This window comes from Electrona antarctica, assembly GCF_951216825.1.
Source record: "Electrona antarctica genome assembly, chromosome: 6".
Taxonomy (NCBI): domain Eukaryota; kingdom Metazoa; phylum Chordata; class Actinopteri; order Myctophiformes; family Myctophidae; genus Electrona; species Electrona antarctica.
This window is the reverse complement of record NC_136811.1, coordinates 55108930-55129312: the sequence shown is the minus strand read 5'-3', so window position 1 is coordinate 55129312 and position 20383 is coordinate 55108930. Positions and strand designations below refer to the sequence as shown.

Here is a 20383-nt window from a genome sequence, read left to right as displayed (position 1 = left end):
AGACCTTTTAGAGACCCCCAATAAAGACCTTTTAGAGACCCCCAATAAAGACCTTTTAGAGACCCCCAATAAAGACCTTTTAGAGACCCCCAATAAAGACCTATAGAGACCCCCAATAAAGACCTTTTAGAGACCCCCAATAAAGACCTTTTAGAGACCCCCAATAAAGACCTATAGAGACCCCCAATAAAGACCTTTTAGAGACCCCCAATAAAGACCTTTAGAGACCCCCAATAAAGACCTTTAGAGACCCCCAATAAAGACCTATAGAGACCCCCAATAAAGACCTATAGAGACCCCCAATAAAGACCTTTTAGAGACCCCCAATAAAGACCTTTTAGAGACCCCCAATAAAGACCTATAGAGACCCCCAATAAAGACCTTTTAGAGACCCCCAATAAAGACCTTTAGAGACCCCCAATAAAGACCTTTAGAGACCCCCAATAAAGACCTTTTAGAGACCCCCAATAAAGACCTTTAGAGACCCCCAATAAAGACCTTTTAGAGACCCCCAATAAAGACCTTTTAGAGACCCCCAATAAAGACCTTTTAGAGACCCCCAATAAAGACCTTTTAGAGACCCCCAATAAATACCTTTAGAGACCCCCAATAAAGACCTTTAGAGACCCCCAATAAAGACCTTTTAGAGACCCCCAATAAAGACCTTTTAGAGACCCCCAATAAAGACCTTTAGAGACCCCCAATAAAGACCTTTTAGAGACCCCCAATAAAGACCTTTTAGAGACCCCCAATAAAGACCTTTAGAGACCCCCAATAAAGACCTTTTAGAGACCCCCAATAAAGACCTTTTAGAGACCCCCAATAAAGACCTTTTAGAGACCCCCAATAAAGACCTTTTAGAGACCCCCAATAAAGACCTTTAGAGACCCCCAATAAAGACCTTTTAGAGACCCCCAATAAAGACCTTTAGAGACCCCCAATAAAGACCTTTAGAGACCCCCAATAAAGACCTTTTAGAGACCCCCAATAAAGACCTTTAGAGACCCCCAATAAAGACCTTTTAGAGACCCACAATAAAGACCTTTTAGAGACCCCCAATAAAGACCTTTTAGAGACCCCCAATAAAGACCTTTAGAGACCCCCAATAAAGACCTTTAGAGACCCCCAATAAAGACCTTTAGAGACCCCCAATAAAGACCTTTAGAGACCCCCAATAAAGACCTTTAGAGACCCCCAATAAAGACCTTTAGAGACCCCCAATAAAGACCTTTTAGAGACCCCCAATAAAGACCTTTTAGAGACCCCCAATAAAGACTTTTAGAGACCCCCAATAAAGACTTTTAGAGACCCCCAATAAAGACTTTTAGAGACCCCCAATAAAGACTTTTAGAGACCCCCAATAAAGACCTTTAGAGACCCCCAATAAAGACCTTTAGAGACCCCCAATAAAGACCTTTTAGAGACCCCCAATAAAGACCTTTTAGAGACCCCCAATAAAGACCTTTTAGAGACCCCCAATAAAGACCTTTAGAGACCCCCAATAAAGACCTTTTAGAGACCCCCAATAAAGACCTTTAGAGACCCCCAATAAAGACCTTAAGAGACCCCCAATAAAGACCTTAAGAGACCCCCAATAAAGACCTTTAGAGACCCCCAATAAAGACCTTTTAGAGACCCCCAATAAAGACCTTTTAGAGACCCCCAATAAAGACCTTTAGAGACCCCCAATAAAGACCTTTTAGAGACCCCCAATAAAGACCTTTAGAGACCCCCAATAAAGACCTTTTAGAGACCCACAATAAAGACCTTTAGAGACCCCCAATAAAGACCTTTTAGAGACCCCCAATAAAGACTTTTAGAGACCCCCAATAAAGACCTTTAGAGACCCCCAATAAAGACCTTTAGAGACTCCCAATAAAGACCTTTAGAGACCCCCAATAAAGACCTTTAGAGACCCACAATAAAGACCTTTAGAGACCCACAATAAAGACCTTTTAGAGACCCCCAATAAAGACCTTTAGAGACCCCCATTAAAGACCTTTTAGAGACCCCCAATAAAGACCTTTAGAGACCCACAATAAAGACCTTTAGAGACCCCCAATAAAGACTTTTAGAGACCCCCAATAAAGACCTTTAGAGACCCCCAATAAAGACCTTTAGAGACTCCCAATAAAGACCTTTAGAGACCCCCAATAAAGACCTATAGAGACCCCCAATAAAGACCTTTTAGAGACCCCCAATAAAGACCTTTTAGAGACCCCCAATAAAGACCTTTTAGAGACCCCCAATAAAGACCTTTTAGAGACCCCCAATAAAGACCTTTAGAGACCCCCAATAAAGACCTTTAGAGACCCCCAATAAAGACTTTTAGAGACCCCCAATAAAGACCTTTAGAGACCCCCAATAAAGACCTTTTAGAGACCCCCAATAAAGACCTTTTAGAGACCCCCAATAAAGACCTTTAGAGACCCCCAATAAAGACCTTTTAGAGACCCCCAATAAAGACCTTTAGAGACCCCCAATAAAGACCTTTTAGAGACCCACAATAAAGACCTTTAGAGACCCACAATAAAGACCTTTTAGAGACCCCCAATAAAGACTTTTAGAGACCCACAATAAAGACCTTTAGAGACCCCCAATAAAGACCTTTAGAGACCCCCAATAAAGACCCTTTTAGAGACCCCCAATAAAGACCCTTTTAGAGACCCCCAATAAAGACCTTTTAGAGACCCCCAATAAAGAACTTTTAGAGACCCCCAATAAATACCTTTTAGAGACCCCCAATAAAGACTCTTTAGAGACCCCCAATAAATACCCTTTTAGAGACCCCCAATAAAGGCTTTTAGAGACCCCCAATAAAGACCCTTTTAGAGACCCCCAATAAAGTTGATGGGATTAGATTAGACTATAGATTCAGGGTTCCCACAGTCATGAAATTCTGGGAAATATTTTGAAATTAGAGAAAAATATTTTCCAGTACATTGTTTTTGGCTATTTTTCCAAAACATGTATAACATTTCACGAAATATTGTAACAGATGTCGTTTTTCGCCCAACCGGGCTGCATGATCGTAGCCTGGTTAATAAACCAGACCGAATCAGCCGTTGGCAAAAAAAAGTTGCCTACCAGCGGATTTCGGTCTGGCGAGGCTCAGTAGCACGCCTCTTTCCTACAATCGAGAACAGGTCGGACCAATCGGGACACGGTATGCAATATGGGCGGGCTTTGGTACAGTGACGTTAAATGCTTGAGACTTTTGACTGACAGTAGCTCTGACCAATTGCGTCAAAGAGAAAATGTTTGAACCCGCCCCCCGGGAAATGAAATCCAAGTGGAGCCAGCCCAGACTGATATACCGCGACAGTGTTGTGTGATATTAGTCTGGCTTATTAGCCAGGCTAGCATGATCGCAGCTTAATTGTATAGAGCACCGAAGTCCTGACGTCACTGCCCTCTACTATCAGTAGAGGGCGCCAGTCCCCAGGTTCGTGTATTTTTTTTATAAGCATTGTAATCTCCATAGGGGGATTTTAGATCGCCTCATATAAGAACTGTGTTTGAAAAATATGGATATGAAGCATCGACTGAAGGTGGAAATGTACAAATATACCCAAAGAGTAACAAAATAAGCGTTAGAAACGAGCCAAACAACCCAGAGACTACATTTCCGGGTAGGCTGCATCTGCCCGCAGCCCGTCGCACAACAGAAACTGAACGTTAATTACGTTTTTTTTTTTTTTAAATTTGATTGATATATAATGTATCGTGGTTAGTACGAGTCGAGTCACCACCAGCTGAGCTTACGTCAACGAGGAATCTCAGGAACGCAATATGTTGACAGCTGGGCGTGACGTATATGCTCAGCGACATTGCATTCATATGTAGTTTCAAGGCTTTTGCGGTCACATTAATTCCATTTTCTCCAGAAACTGGCTGTATCAAATATGAATGGACATCATTAACGACGCACAGCCACTCCCCTGACAGAAACGCCGGGGTGGTCGGTTTATGAGCGAAGGCCCTGGGCAGTGGGTTAAGGTGGTCGGCCCTATGGAGATTTCAATACAAATTAAAAAATCACACCCGTGTGAACTGAGTGGTGTAAGGTCTTATATAGCCTGATCAGCTCTGATCTGACGTAATGTCTGACGTAATGAAATCACACCCGGGTGAACTGGGTGACCGTAGCAACCATGCTCATTTTTTGAGCACAGACAGACAGACAGACAGACTAACAAAGCCAGTTGTAGGAGTGGTTTACACCACTCAAAAATACACGAACCTGTGTGTTGGTGCCCTCTACTGAAAGTGACGTAAGACTTCGGTGCTCTATGTGACAACAAATAACAAGTCTACAAGCTCACAACGTGCTGCAGCGTGATCCTATGCCCTAGGACAGGGGTTCTCAACCCGTGGGTCGCGACCCCTCGGGGGGTTGCCAAATTATTTTGAGGGGTCCCCAAATTATTTTTCAAAAAAAATATTTTATTTTATTTTTTTCCCAACTGAATGGATGGAAAATCGAAAATGAAGAGTTTACATAGTACACGCATACACGTTGAGAACCCCTGCCCTAGGATACAGTAGGTGGTGTTAGCAAAACATTCGGCACGAATATGTGTAATATAATTATATCATTCTATATTCTATGCTTTATTGTTGCTACACTGTCTAGTCTTTGGTCTTTGGTCATTGTTGCACATCATGAGTAAGAGACTCATTATTAGACTGAATGATTGTTATATAGGCCTGGGATATGGGTTAAATATTCAGGGAAAGTTTTGGAAATGCGTTGGCCCAAAAGGGGGTCATCCCTATGTTCCCCAGGTTCTATGTTCCCCACTTACCTTAGGGTTAGCATTATAGGTTTCTGGTTTAAGGACTTCAGTGTTTTGTACTATACAATTGTATGTATAATAAGTACAGAACAAAGAATGTTTGTTTTTGAGTCTGAGCAATTATGTTTTAGTTTATTTTATGCCATTGTTAATTTTTAGTTGGCTAAGACTAGATAGTTTAAGCAGCCTAGGCAGGCCTAAAGTTCAAGGGATTGTTCAAAGACTGAGCTTAAATCAGAATTTGCTAAAGACTAAATTGCTAAATTACTTTTAATCTTACTAGAATTACAAACATTACTAGGTTAGGTTTCTGTTTTAGGTTTATTCTAAGTGGGGAACAAAGAACCTGGGGAACATAGGTACGCTCCCCCAAAAATGTGTGGGAACCCTAGTAGATTTTCTTCTGACAGAGCCCGGTCACACTGGTTGGCCTGTCTCACTGGTTGGCCTGCCACCCCCCTGACTGTCCTGTCTCACTGGTTGGCCTGCCACCCCCCTGACTGTCCTGTCTCACTGGTTGGCCTGCCACCCCCCTGACTGTCCTGTCTCACTGGTTGGCCTGCCACCCCCCTGACTGTCCTGTCTCACTGGTTGGCCTGCCACCCCCCTGACTAGCCTGTCTCACTGGTTGGCCTGCCACCCCCCTGACTGTCCTGTCTCACTGGTTGGCCTGCCACCCCCCTGACTGTCCTGTCTCACTGGTTGGCCTGTCTCACTGGTTGGCCTGCCACCCCCCTGACTGTCCTGTCTCACTGGTTGGCCTACCACCCCCCTGACTGTCCTGTCTCACTGGTTGGCCTGCCACCCCCCTGACTGTCCTGTCTCACTGGTTGGCCTACCACCCCCCTGACTGTCCTGTCTCACTGGTTGGCCTACCACCCCCCTGACTGTCCTGTCTCACTGATTGGCCTGCCACCCCCCTGACTGTCCTGTCTCACTGGTTGGCCTGCCACCCCCCTGACTGTCCTGTCTCACTGGTTGGCCTGCCACCCCCCTGACTGTCCTGTCTCACTGGTTGGCCTACCACCCCCCTGACTGTCCTGTCTCACTGGTTGGCCTGCCACCACCCTGACTGTCCTGTCTCACTGGTTGGCCTGCCACCCCCCTGACTGTCCTGTCTCACTGGTTGGCCTACCACCCCCCTGACTGTCCTGTCTCACTGGTTGGCCTGCCACCACCCTGACTGTCCTGTCTCACTGGTTGGCCTGCCACCCCCCTGACTGTCCTGTCTCACTGGTTGGCCTGCCACCCCCCTGACTGTCCTGTCTCACTGGTTGGCCTGCCACCCCCCTGACTGTCCTGTCTCACTGGTTGGCCTGTCTCACTGGTTGGCCTGCCACCCCCCTGACTGTCCTGTCTCACTGGTTGGCCTACCACCCCCCTGACTGTCCTGTCTCACTGGTTGGCCTGCCACCCCCCTGACTGTCCTGTCTCACTGGTTGGCCTGCCACCCCCCTGACTGTCCTGTCTCACTGGTTGGCCTGCCACCCCCCTGACTGTCCTGTCTCACTGGTTGGCCTGCCACCCCCCTGACTGTCCTGTCTCACTGATTGGCCTGCCACCCCCCTGACTGTCCTGTCTCACTGATTGGCCTGCCACCCCCCTGACTGTCCTGTCTCACTGATTGGCCTGCCACCCCCCTGACTGTCCTGTCTCACTGATTGGCCTGCCACCCCCCTGACTGGCCTGTCTCACTGGTTGGCCTGCCACCCCCCTGACTGTCCTGTCTCACTGGTTGGCCTGCCACCCCCCTGACTGTCCTGTCTCACTGGTTGACCTGCCACCACCCTGACTGTCCTGTCTCACTGGTTGGCCTGCCACCCCCCTGACTGTCCTGTCTCACTGGTTGACCTGCCACCCCCCTGACTGGCCTGTCTCACTGGTTGGCCTGCCACCCCCCTGACTGTCCTGTCTCACTGGTTGGCCTGCCACCCCCCTGACTGTCCTGTCTCACTGGTTGGCCTGCCACCCCCCTGACTGTCCTGTCTCACTGGTTGACCTGCCACCACCCTGACTGTCCTGTCTCACTGGTTGGCCTGCCACCCTCCTGACTGGCCTGTCTCACTGGTTGGCCTGCCACCCCCCTGACTGGCCTGTCTCACTGGTTGGCCTGCCACCCCCCTGACTGGCCTGTCTCACTGGTTGGCCTGCCACCCCCCTGACTGGCCTGTCTCACTGGTTGGCCTGCCACCCCCCTGACTGTCCTGTCTCACTGGTTGACCTGCCACCCCCCTGACTGGCCTGTCTCACTGGTTGACCTGCCACCCTCTGACTGTCCTGTCTCACTGGTTGACCTGCCACCCTCTGACTGTCCTGTCTCACTGGTTGACCTGCCACCCTCTGACTGTCCTGTCTCACTGGTTGACCTGCCACCCTCTGACTGTCCTGTCTCACTGGTTGACCTGCCACCACCCTGACTGTCCTGTCTCACTGGTTGACCTGCCACCCTCTGACTGTCCTGTCTCACTGGTTGGCCTACCACCCCCCTGACTGTCCTGTCTCACTGATTGGCCTGCCACCCCCTGACTGGCCTGTCTCACTGGTTGGCCTGTGGTTTGACTCTCCTAGGAGTGTGATTGGTCGGATAAGGACTGTTCCTGTCCGTGTCACGAGTCCAGCCACGACGCCAAGCTGCGCAAACACAGGCGGAAGGGATGTCCTCGCTGCCATGGGAACAAGGTAAACACAGGAGGAAGGGATGACCTCGCTGCCATGGGAACAGGTAAACACAGGAAGGGATGCCCCCGCTGCCATGGGAACAAGGTAAACACAAGAGGAAGGGATGTCCTCGCTGCCATGGGAACAAGGTAAACACAGCAGGAAGGGATGCCCTCGCTGCCATGGGAACAAGGTAAACACAGGAAGGGATGTCCTCGCTGCCATGGGAACAAGGTAAACACAGGAAGGGATGCCCTCGCTGCCATGGGAACAAGGTAAACACAGGAAGGGATGTCCTCGCTGCCATGGGAACAAGGTAAACACAGGAAGGGATGCCCTCGCTGCCATGGGAACAAGGTAAACACAGGAAGGGATGCCCTCGCTGCCATGGGAACAAGGTAAACACAGGAAGGGATGCCCTCGCTGCCATGGGAACAAGGTAAACACAGGAAGGGATGCCCTCGCTGCCATGGGAACAAGGTAAACACAGGAAGGGATGTCCTCGCTGCCATGGGAACAAGGTAAACACAGGAAGGGATGACCTCGCTGCCATGGGAACAAGGTAAACACAGGAGGAAGGGATGTCCTCGCTGCCATGGGAACAAGGTAAACACAGGAAGGGATGTCCTCGCTGCCATGGGAACAAGGTAAACACAGGAGGAAGGGATGACCTCGCTGCCATGGGAACAAGGTAAACACAGGAGGAAGGGATGTCCGCGCTGCCATGGGAACAAGGTAAACACAGGAAGGGATGTCCTCGCTGCCATGGGAACAAGGTAAACACAGGAAGGGATGTCCTCGCTGCCATGGGAACAAGGTAAACACAGGAAGGGATGCCCTCGCTGCCATGGGAACAAGGTAAACACAGGAGGAAGGGATGTCCTCGCTGCCATGCGAACAAGGTAAACACAGGAAGGGATGTCCTCGCTGCCATGGGAACAAGGTAAACACAGGAAGGGATGACCTCGCTGCCATGGGAACAAGGTAAACACAGGAAGGGATGACCTCGCTGCCATGGGAACAAGGTAAACACAGGAAGGGATGTCCTCGCTGCCATGGGAACAAGGTAAACACAGGAAGGGATGTCCTCGCTGCCATGGGAACAAGGTAAACACAGGAAGGGATGACCTCGTCCCTGGAACAACATATTTTAAGATGAGGGTCGGCGACCAAATACAGATCATTCTGGGGGTCCTTCACATGAAATAGTTTGGGAACCACTTACATAGAAACAGAGGGGTTTTCTGAAAACATTTGTAGAAACCTAACTTAGGTCTAACATTTCTAAATAGCTTAACTCATAAACCAACTAAGTGGGGAAAAAAGCGGCACTCCAAAATAAAAGATGCACGACTGGCTCAGATGCAAATTTCTCATGTTTTATTTATTAAGCGTTCGCAATTTCTCCCCATCTAGACCTCCAGGGCCATGAAGAGCCTGGACCCGCTGTACAGCCTGGCAGTCAGTCCCACGGCCAATCAGCCGACAGGACCCGGCCTGGAGGAGGGGCCAGAGGAGAAGGACCGAGAGCTGGAGGCGGAGCTCAAGGAGGAGCTGGACAGCGACGTCAACAGCCCTCTGCCAGGTGTGTTTTCTCTGCGTATATCTATTCTACGTCCGAGCATAGACATGGCAACGCCCCGCCTGCCTCTGATTGGCCTACCGGCGCTGCCGGCCGCACCAGACTTTCCTCCGAGGTGGATAGTCTGCCGCGAGGTTCAATACTCCTTGGTGGGAAATAAATAATTAATACAAGTAAGATATAATACAAGAGAATGACAGCTTGGCACGCGTGACAGTGACTTATGTTTTGTAGAAGAGGCAAACTAATATATTGTTTATGCCGTTTATTTTATGTGTGTACAGTGTAAACTTGAAACATTATTGTACTGTAAAAAGGTCTCTTTTCCCTTGAGATGTATCTGTTTTAGTATAATAGAGCTAGCCGTGTGCCTTTCAAATGGTGATTTCACTTGTTTTTTCACTTGACTTCAGTTCTATCAGCTGCCTGTAATATCAAAACTATTCACTCAATCTAATTAACCAATATCTCATTATTTTGTATATGGTTTTCTGTTTTCATATGAAAACGCTGACAGAACGAGGCACGGCATCGTGGGAAGGCGTCGAGGAGGACGCCTCCTCCTTCCCTCCTCCACCCACGGGGTGCATCGGAGGGAAAGAGGACGAGGTGGAGGAGCCGGAGGAAATGGACGAGGACGAGAGGAAACTTCACAACGTCGGTGGCGAAGCCGGTTCTCCTGAAGCCGGGAGGAGAGGAGAAGGAGGAGAAGCCAGTCCTCCTGGAGCCGAGAGGAGAGGAGAAGGAGAAGCCAGTCCTGGAGCCTGGAGGAGAGGAGAATCCAGTCCTCCTGGAGCCTGGAGGAGAGGAGAAGGAGTAGCCAGTCCTCCTGGAGCAGGGAGGAGAGGAGGAGGAGAAGCCAGTCCTCCTGGAGCAGGGAGGAGAGGAGAAGCCAGTCCTCCTGGAGCCGGGAGGAGAGCAGAAGGAGAAGCCAGTCCTCCTGGTGCAGGGAGGAGAGAAGGAGAAGGAGGTGAAGCCAGTCCTCCTGGAGCAGGGAGGAGAGAAGGAGAAGGAGGTGAAGCCAGTCCTCCTGGAGCAGGGAGGAGAGAAGGAGAAGGAGGTGAAGCCAGTTCTCCTGGAGCAGGGAGGAGAGGAGGAGGTGAAGCCAGTCCTCCTGGAGCAGGGAGGAGAGGAGAAGCCAGTCCTCCTGGAGCCGGGAGGAGAGCAGAAGGAGAAGCCAGTCCTCCTGGAGCAGGGAGGATAGGAGGAGGAGAAGCCAGTCCTGGAGCCTGGAGGAGAGGAGGAGAAGGAGCAGAACTAGAAGGACTTAGCGATGAGGAGAGACTCGTCTCCTCCCCTCTGCCCAGCCCCCCCACTGGCGCCGACTCACCGGTCCCCGCCAAGAACATGTCCCTGACGCCCTCCGGACAGAAGGTCATCCTCTGGACCAGGTCTGTATTTAAACCCATTCTTGGCGGGAACCCCTTTTGGTGTTTTAAACATTATTTTAAACTTTATCTATTGAAAAATAGCAGTGGATAGTGCAGTTCTTTTTGAAGGGAAAGATGTATTAATATGGATATAAATAAGTAAACAGTCATTCTGTGTCAAATAGATGAACATTGTATTTGAACACATATTATGGACAAACCCTCACCTTGACATGAACACAGAGAATACACACATTATGGACAAACCCACGCCTTGACATGAACACAGAGGATACACACATTATGGACAAACCCACACCTTGACATGAACACAGAGAATACACACATTATGGACAAACCCACACCTTGACATGAACACAGAGAATACACACATTATGGACAAACCCACACCTTGACATGAACACAGAGGATACACACATTATGGACAAACCCACACCTCTGAACACAGAGGATACACACATTATGGACAAACCCACACCTCTGAACACAGAGGATACACACATTATGGACAAACCCACACCTTGACATGAACACAGAGGATACACACATTATGGACAAACCCACACCTTGACATGAACACAGAGAATACACACATTATGGACAAACCCTCACCTTGACATGAACACAGAGAATACACACATTATGGACAAACCCACACCTTGACATGAACACAGAGGATACACACATTATGGACAAACCCTCACCTTGACATGAACACAGAGGATACACACATTATGGACAAACCCTCACCTTGACATGAACACAGAGGATACACACATTATGGACAAACCCTCACCTTGACATGAACACAGAGAATACACACATTATGGACAAACCCACACCTTGACATGAACACAGAGGATACACACATTATGGACAAACCCTCACCTTGACATGAACACAGAGGATACACACATTATAGACAAACCCACACCTTGACATGAACACAGAGGATACACACATTATGGACAAACCCACACCTTGACACGAACACAGAGGATACACACATTATAGACAAACCCTCACCTTGACATGAACACAGAGAATACACACATTATGGACAAACCCACACCTTGACATGAACACAGAGGATACACACATTATGGACAAACCCTCACCTTGACATGAACACAGAGGATACACACATTATAGACAAACCCACACCTTGACATGAACACAGAGGATACACACATTATGGACAAACCCACACCTTGACACGAACACAGAGGATACACACATTATGGACAAACCCACACCTTGACATGAACACAGAGGATACACACATTATGGACAAACCCTCACCTTGACATGAACACAGAGGATACACACATTATAGACAAACCCACACCTTGACATGAACACAGAGAATACACACATTATGGACAAACCCACACCTTGACATGAACACAGAGGATACACACATTATGGACAAACCCACACCTTGACATGAACACAGAGAATACACACATTATGGACAAACCCACGCCTTGACATGAACACAGAGAATACACACATTATGGACAAACCCACACCTTGACATGAACACAGAGGATACACACATTATGGACAAACCCTCACCTTGACATGAACACAGAGGATACACACATTATAGACAAACCCACACCTTGACATGAACACAGAGGATACACACATTATGGACAAACCCACACCTTGACACGAACACAGAGAATACACACATTATGGACAAACCCTCACCTTGACATGAACACAGAGGATACACACATTATGGACAAACCCACACCTTGACATGAACACAGAGAATACACACATTATGGACAAACCCACACCTTGACATGAACACAGAGGATACACACATTATGGACAAACCCTCACCTTGACATGAACGCAGAGGATGCACACATTATGGACAAACCCTCACCTTGACATGAACACAGAGAATACACACATTATGGACAAACCCACACCTTGACATGAACACAGAGGATACACACATTATGGACAAACCCACACCTTGACATGAACGCAGAGGATACACACATTATGGACAAACCCACGCCTTGACATGAACGCAGAGGATACACACATTATGGACAAACCCTCACCTTGACATGAACACAGAGAATACACACATTATGGACAAACCCTCACCTTGACATGAACACAGAGGATACACACATTATGGACAAACCCACACCTTGACATGAACACAGGGGATACACACATTATGGACAAACCCTCACCTTGACATGAACACAGAGGATACACACATTATGGACAAACCCACACCTTGACATGAACACAGAGGATACACACATTATGGACAAACCCACACCTTGACATGAACACAGAGAATACACACATTATGGACAAACCCACACCTTGACATGAACACAGAGGATACACACATTATGGACAAACCCTCACCTTGACATGAACACAGAGGATACACACATTATGGACAAACCCACACCTTGACATGAACACAGAGAATACACACATTATGGACAAACCCTCACCTTGACATGAACACAGAGAATACTCACATTATGGACAAACCCACACCTTGACATGAACACAGAGAATACACACATTATGGACAAACCCTCACCTTGACATGAACACAGAGGATACACACATTATGGACAAACCCACACCTTGACATGAACACAGAGGATACACACATTATGGACAAACCCTCACCTTGACATGAACACAGAGAATACACACATTATGGACAAACCCTCACCTTGACATGAACACAGAGAATACACACATTATGGACAAACCCACGCCTTGACATGAACACAGAGAATACACACATTATGGACAAACCCACGCCTTGACATGAACACAGAGAATACACACATTATGGACAAACCCACACCTTGACATGAACACAGAGGATACACACATTATGGACAAACCCACACCTTGACATGAACGCAGAGGATACACACATTATGGACAAACCCACGCCTTGACATGAACACAGAGAATACACACATTATGGACAAACCCACGCCTTGACATGAACACAGAGAATACACACATTATGGACAAACCCACACCTTGACATGAACACAGAGAATACACACATTATGGACAAACCCACACCTTGACATGAACGCAGAGAATACACACATTATGGACAAACCCACACCTTGACATGAACGCAGAGGATACACACATTATGGACAAACCCTCACCTTGACATGAACACAGAGGATACACACATTATGGACAAACCCTCACCTTGACATGAACACAGAGGATACACACATTATGGACAAACCCACACCTTGACATGAACGCAGAGGATACACACATTATGGACAAACCCTCACCTTGACATGAACGCAGAGGATACACACATTATGGACAAACCCTCACCTTGACATGAACACAGAGAATACACACATTATGGACAAACCCACACCTTGACATGAACACAGAGGATACACACATTTATCCATAGACCAAGTGTAGCTATATGGAATGGAAAAGTAATTAAACACATCTTTTCCTTTTTTCTTCTTAAAATTGCTAAATACAATACTTAGTATTGATTATTTGCTGTTGGGTGCAGTTCTTAGTTCAGTTCTTAGTGAGGGAAAAAAGACTGTGTGAGGTGATTGGGACCTAACTGGGTGTCTGTGTCTTCCAGGGAGGCGGACCGTGTCATTCTAACCACGTGCCAGCAGGAAGGAGCCAATCAGAGCACGTTTCAGGCCATCTCCGCACAGCTGGCCAACAAGACGCCCAACGAGGTCAGAGGTCACTTGAAGTGTGGGAGTTATTTAGACCCTTTTTTTTTTTAGATTTACGCGCTGATCTTATTCGCCGGACAACGTGTGGCTCTTGGGCTTTGCTTGGCATAGTCTCCAAAGTAAAAATAAATCATTATAATGCTAAAGTAGAATCCATAGCAAACTAATCAAACACTGGAGCACAGAACTGACTGACACAGTGAATAGCAGGCAGGCTGACAGTGAAGTAGTATAACAGCAAAGAGCCAAAGATGCAATGCAATGCAGTGTGTCTGGATTTATTGGAGACAATGTCGCAGAGTTGATGGTCAGTGTCCGTGCGCGCCAGCCATCAAGCACACCGCCATCTGGAGGATCAAAGTGTGTTATGCAAGTGTACCCGGGTGCGCTGTTGAATCTCGGGCAATGTGAATCATGGCCAGCGGGGACCAGGCAACCGCATTCGAAAACGGTTCCAATGAAACAGACTCAGTCCGTCTCAGTGTGAATCCCCTATAAGTCACCTTTTAAATGCTTTTCATCAGTTCAATATTTGTAAAGCCCACACAGTCATGACTCGCTGTTCAGTAGCACTGACTTATTTCATGAAGGCTGATCAGTAACACTGTCTTATTTCATGAAGGCTGTTCAGTAACACTGTCTTATTTCATGAAGGCTGATCAGTAGCACTGTCTTATTTCATGAAGGCTGTTCAGTAACACTGTCTTATTTCATGAAGGCTGATCAGTAGCACTGTCTTATTTCATGAAGGCTGTTCAGTAACACTGTCTTATTTCATGAAGGCTGATCAGTAACACTGTCTTATTTCATGAAGGCTGATCAGTAACACTGTCTTATTTCATGAAGGCTGATCAGTAACACTGTCTTATTTCATGAAGGCTGATCAGTAACACTGTCTTATTTCATGAAGGCTGATCAGTAACACTGTCTTATTTCATGAAGGCTGATCAGTAACACTGTCTTATTTCATGAAGGCTGATCAGTAGCACTGTCTTATTTCATGAAGGCTGATCAGTAACACTGTCTTATTTCATGAAGGCTGATCAGTAGCACTGTCTTATTTCATGAAGGCTGATCAGTAACACTGTCTTATTTCATGAAGGCTGATCAGTAACACTGTCTTATTTCATGAAGGCTGATCAGTAACACTGTCTTATTTCATGAAGGCTGATCAGTAGCACTGACTTATTTCATGAAGGCTGATCAGTAACACTGTCTTATTTCATGAAGGCTGATCAGTAGCACTGTCTTATTTCATGAAGGCTGATCAGTAGCACTGACTTATTTCATGAAGGCTGATCAGTAGAACTGACTTATTAAATAATACAAAGTCTAACAAGATATGAGTCTTGCGTCCGACAACGACAATATGTAATATACACTGTAGTTAGGAGAAAAGAGGAGGCACTGGAGCAACTCGGACAGTTTAAGCCCTTATTTTATTATCAGGGCGTAAGTAAAAAAGCGACAATGTTTCGATGTATCAGTCACATCTTCGTCAGGTCATGATCTCGTGTCATGTCACCTTTTTTACTTGCACCCAAATCTTTGAATATATATTCTTTCAGAGTAGAGATGTCCCGATACTGTATCGGTATCGGAAAAGTATCGCATCAGCCCTCATTTGGTCATATCGGTTTATATCGGTATCTGCAAATATGCCAGTCTAACCACCGATCCGACACAGGGGTAAGGGGTTGACACTATGGCAGGTAAATAAAATGTTGGGGCATTTGGGAGTTTGCTTTGGAGTTGCCCAAACTGCAAGTGCACATTTGAGTGAGGAGTCTGCTATAATATAAACACAACACCAGATATATAGCTAGATAGCTATAAACACTATTCCCGGTCGGGAATAGTTTTTGTATTAATATAAATATTATTCTCTGGTATCAGTATTCGGTATCGGCTAACACAGAAATTGTGGTATCGGGATCGGATCGGAAACGAAAAAAGTGCATCGGGACATGCATGCATCCCTATTTCAGAGCGAACGTTTTTTACTCAAATCTTTGCTTCTGAGGGGTTCCTGGAACAACATATTTTCAGATGGGGGTCGGTGGCCAATTACATATAGCTTGTGGGGTCCTTGACATGAAATATTGAGCACCACTGATATAGAAACATGAGGTATTTCTAAGACATTCTTTTAAATTTCGACATCAGGCATAAAGGTTTAATACAACATGCTCTTCTCCTGTGTGTCCACTAGGTGTCTCAAAGGTTCCAGGACCTGATGACGCTGTTTCACACAGCTGCTCGTCAGACCAACTCCGAGGACGAGGCTCTGCCCACTGAGCCCCCGTCTACCAATCAGGAGGAGGAAGAGGCGGCGGCGGGAGTTAAATGAGACGCTCGAGCCCCAAAAACGATCCACATGCAGAAAGTTGGGCCTCTTCCTTAACTTCCTTATTAACCAAATGGACTATCACATGGTCCATTTGGCTCCATTTTCTATGCTCTCAGAGTTAAAGGAGAATTCCATGCTAGAAGGCATTCTTACCTTTAGTTGTAGTTGTTACGTCCCCACCAAAGAGGTCCAGGTGTTATTTTGTGCAAAAGTGCATTATTGGCTATTTCCCCTAATATAAGCCCTCAATGATTTGAATTTAATTGAATGGGGCATTGGGGTGTTGTGCTAATTTGCGTATTTCCATCGCTCAAAAATCAATATCCTCTCTTCATAATGTAAATAGTATCCCAAGTGGCACACTTTACTATTTATTTCAATGGAAATAAGCGAATTAGCACGAAAACCCAACCCCCATTGAGGGCTTATATATGGGGAAATAGCCAATAATGCACTTTTGCACAAAATAACACCTGGACCTCTTTGGTGGGGACGTAACAACTACAAATAACACCTGGACCTCTTTGGTGGGGATGTAACGACTACAAATAACACCTGGACCTCTTTGGTGGGGATGTAACAACTACAAATAAAGGTAAGAAAGCCTTCTAGCATGGAATTCTCCTTAAGGGTCCATTCGGTTCCATTTGTAAACTCAAGAGTTACAGACCCGTACGGGCCCATATGCAACCCACCCAAAATGGGTTAAATAGGACAGGAAGCTAAGACCGTACGGTGGACTCCATGTTGCTCCCTGGAAGGAAAGAAACATGCGCAATTGAGACCAAGGAAGCTGAACACGGAAGTGTTGGCTGCATATAGCCCATTCCGCATGTTTCTTTCCTTCCAGGGAGCAACATGGAGTCCACCGTATACGGGCTTTGCTTCCTAACCTTATTTAATTAACCTTGCACCTGTGAAGGAAGGTGCAACCGAGTGCTCAGTGTTAAAGCCCAGCTGCATGGGGGTTTCCCGGTCATGAATCCACGGGTCCGCCTGCAGTTTACGCTCCAACCACTAGGGCTCAGTGCTTCAACGCTGGAGAGCCTCACTGGGGCCTTGATGCAAACGCTCTGAGACAGGAACCGACCAACCAGGACAAACTTCACCACCAGTCCTTCGCTGCGGACCGGCCGCGTCCAATCATGGCAAAGTGGTGTGTGAGAATCGTGTTTTTATGTTAATTTATTTGCGGTATATGGCTAACACACAGTTGTCATTAGGTCTGACTGGCACATAGAGGTGATTTGTTATGAAATGTAATTATTATATTCAAGTAAAGTTTAGCTGTAACATTTTGATATATATGCAGTAGCTATCGTTGTCGTCGACTTTTGTTTTCTCCATTAAATTAGCTATAGAGCACCGAAGTCTGACATCGTTCACACATCCCCCCCCACCCCCCCATTCTGAATTCCTATCCCGGCCGTTTGACTCATCTCAATTAGTTCGCTAGAAACGGACCCCCCAGGGACCCCCAGGGGATGAGCGAGTGACGTCAGCAGTTCTGTGCTCCATCCATGGCCTGGTTTATACTTGGTTGCATGCCAGTGTTGCACTGATTAACCCCCCGAATGCCCAGGGTTATTTAATCCATTAAATCAGAGCGCCCGGCGATCTTTTACCGACAGACCGGATGTTATCCCGGATGTGGCTGAAGTAGCTAGATGTAGCCAAAATACTCTAGACGCCATCGACAACTTCTACCGCAACTAGCGATAAAGACATGATCTTTGCTTAGAATTGAACGGAATGATTTAGATCAAGAGTTATTAACGCTTTAAGATTTTCGGTCTCGTCGGCTAAACGGGGGGGGGGGGCATTTTCGATGACATCCCACTGTTGCGCAACATCGAGTGTTGCACAACAGGCACTCCCAGGCTGTGGAGCGATGCGGTCGGTTTTGATATCAATAACCTCCGTCTTTTTTATCAATCTTCGATTTGCGGCACATTTCCACTATTTTTCCCACAAATAGCAGATCTACAAGCTCGTAGCGCGGCACGAGGTGCCGCGCTACGAGCTTGTAGGTCTGCTATTTGTCAACAGCTAAAGTTTAAAATAATGGTGGTTAACCTCAGGTCTAACTGGGTTAAAATAATAATAGCAGCTAGATCTACAAGCTCATTGCATTGCTACTTCTGGCAGGCAGCTAAGTATATATAATAAACCAAGCCTAGATGTGTTTGTTGTATTTCACAGAAGGACAGTTATGTAAATATGAGGATGCAGAATGTTACAGAGTGAAGACATTAACAGAAGGACAGTTATGTAAATATGAGGATGCAGAATGTTACAGAGTGAAGACATTAACTGCTGTACAAGAGTTCTATTTTGTACACATACATTAAACGTTACATTTGTGAGTCCATGTGTTTTCTGTGCATATATATATTTTTTTCTTTTAAAGATTGCTTTGAATTTAATTCATAAAACAAGATCCTGTTATCTTGTCATAAGCATCAGGTTGTCGACAGGTCTGGAGTGTTAATTTGCTGCTTTCTTACGTTTTAGGGATTTTAGCTGTTTTTGACAGGGGGCGGGCGGGGGCATTATATGTATTTATTTTACAAAGTTTTATAGCGATTTTCTTTTTTTTATTATTTACTATAGTCCTACTAGACCCCGATAAATTACATCTGGCCACAAAAGATCACAGGATCTACTGAATGTGAAGGTAGCTTACTGTCATCTTTTATTTCTCTAATAACTTAAAACATGAACCTTGGTTGAAAAAAAAAACTAAAGTTGTCCTTTAAGATCTGAGGCTGATTTCTACATGTCTTCCTAAATCCTAATGGGTTTCTGGAAAGAAAAAAAAAACTTATGTTGCTATATTTTCATGTCAAGGACACACAAAATGATAATGTATTTGGCCGCCGACCTAGCCTGACACTCACACTGCATTGTGTTCCAGGGATCCCCCAGAAGCAAAGATGAGTAAAACATGTTCGCTTTAAAAAAAAAAAAGTTATATAATATTTCAAAAATAGCAGATATAAGCTCGCTGTGAGCTTGTATATCTGCTAATGTTGGTTGGCTAAAGAAAAGCCAAAGCAAAATGTATTTTGCATCATGACGAGCTCCTTTTTTTTTTCTCGCAAAGCCAAAGTATAAAATGATGTTTTAAAGTGCGTATAAAACCTAAAATGATATATGCTTTCTGTGATTCAATGGCTTGCGCGTTAAAAACTAAGATCTTTAAAAACAGGTTCTGCATTTGACAGGGAGGGAGACAGGCTGTAGCATGTTGCACTGGTTGAAGACTAGGAGAGAGACTTACACTAGTAAAGGCCTGTTTAAATCTGTAGGCACGTCTGCAGGCATGTGAATGGGCTCATATGGGTATACAGAAATACATTTACAATTTTCATTGCATTGGTAAATGGTACATTTATATAGCGCCTTTATCCAAGGCGCTTTACATAGATTGTGCATCAATGCACCCATTCACACACACATTCATACACCGATGGCGGCAGAAACCATTCAAGGCAGCACATCACATCAGGAGCAATTAGGGGTTCAGTGTCTTGCTCAAGGACACTTCGACACTAACTCTGGGGGAGCCCGGGTTCGAACAGGCAACCTTGCGGTTACCATCCAGACACACTACCCCTGAGCCACCGCCATTGTAGTGACTCGTGTGGAGTCAAATTATGTTTGAGAACAAGTAAATGAAAATGTGGACTGAAGACCAGACTTGAGAAGAGTAGGACTCGAGGACCACAACACTAGTTCCTAGCCATTAAACAAATATATACACACATACGGTACACCACAGAATACACCACAGAATCCGCTTTAATGTCACATAAAAACATCAAGTGCCCGTGCCCCATACAGAACTATAA

General features: G+C 46.1%; 1 protein-coding gene across 1 annotated transcript in view; it reads left to right on the top strand.

The window, feature by feature from the left end:
• Positions 1–18895, top strand: part of gon4lb (gon-4 like b) — a 90400-nt gene extending 71505 nt beyond the window's left edge. The window contains exons 37-41 of the mRNA XM_079503861.1: positions 7368–7478; positions 8874–9042; positions 9557–10430; positions 14077–14179; positions 16392–18895. Coding sequence (XP_079359987.1) covers positions 7368–7478; positions 8874–9042; positions 9557–10430; positions 14077–14179; positions 16392–16529 — 1395 coding nt within the window. The 3' untranslated portion in view covers positions 16530–18895. The remainder of the gene's footprint in view (positions 1–7367; positions 7479–8873; positions 9043–9556; positions 10431–14076; positions 14180–16391) is intronic.
• Positions 18896–20383: the final 1488 nt, after the last annotated feature.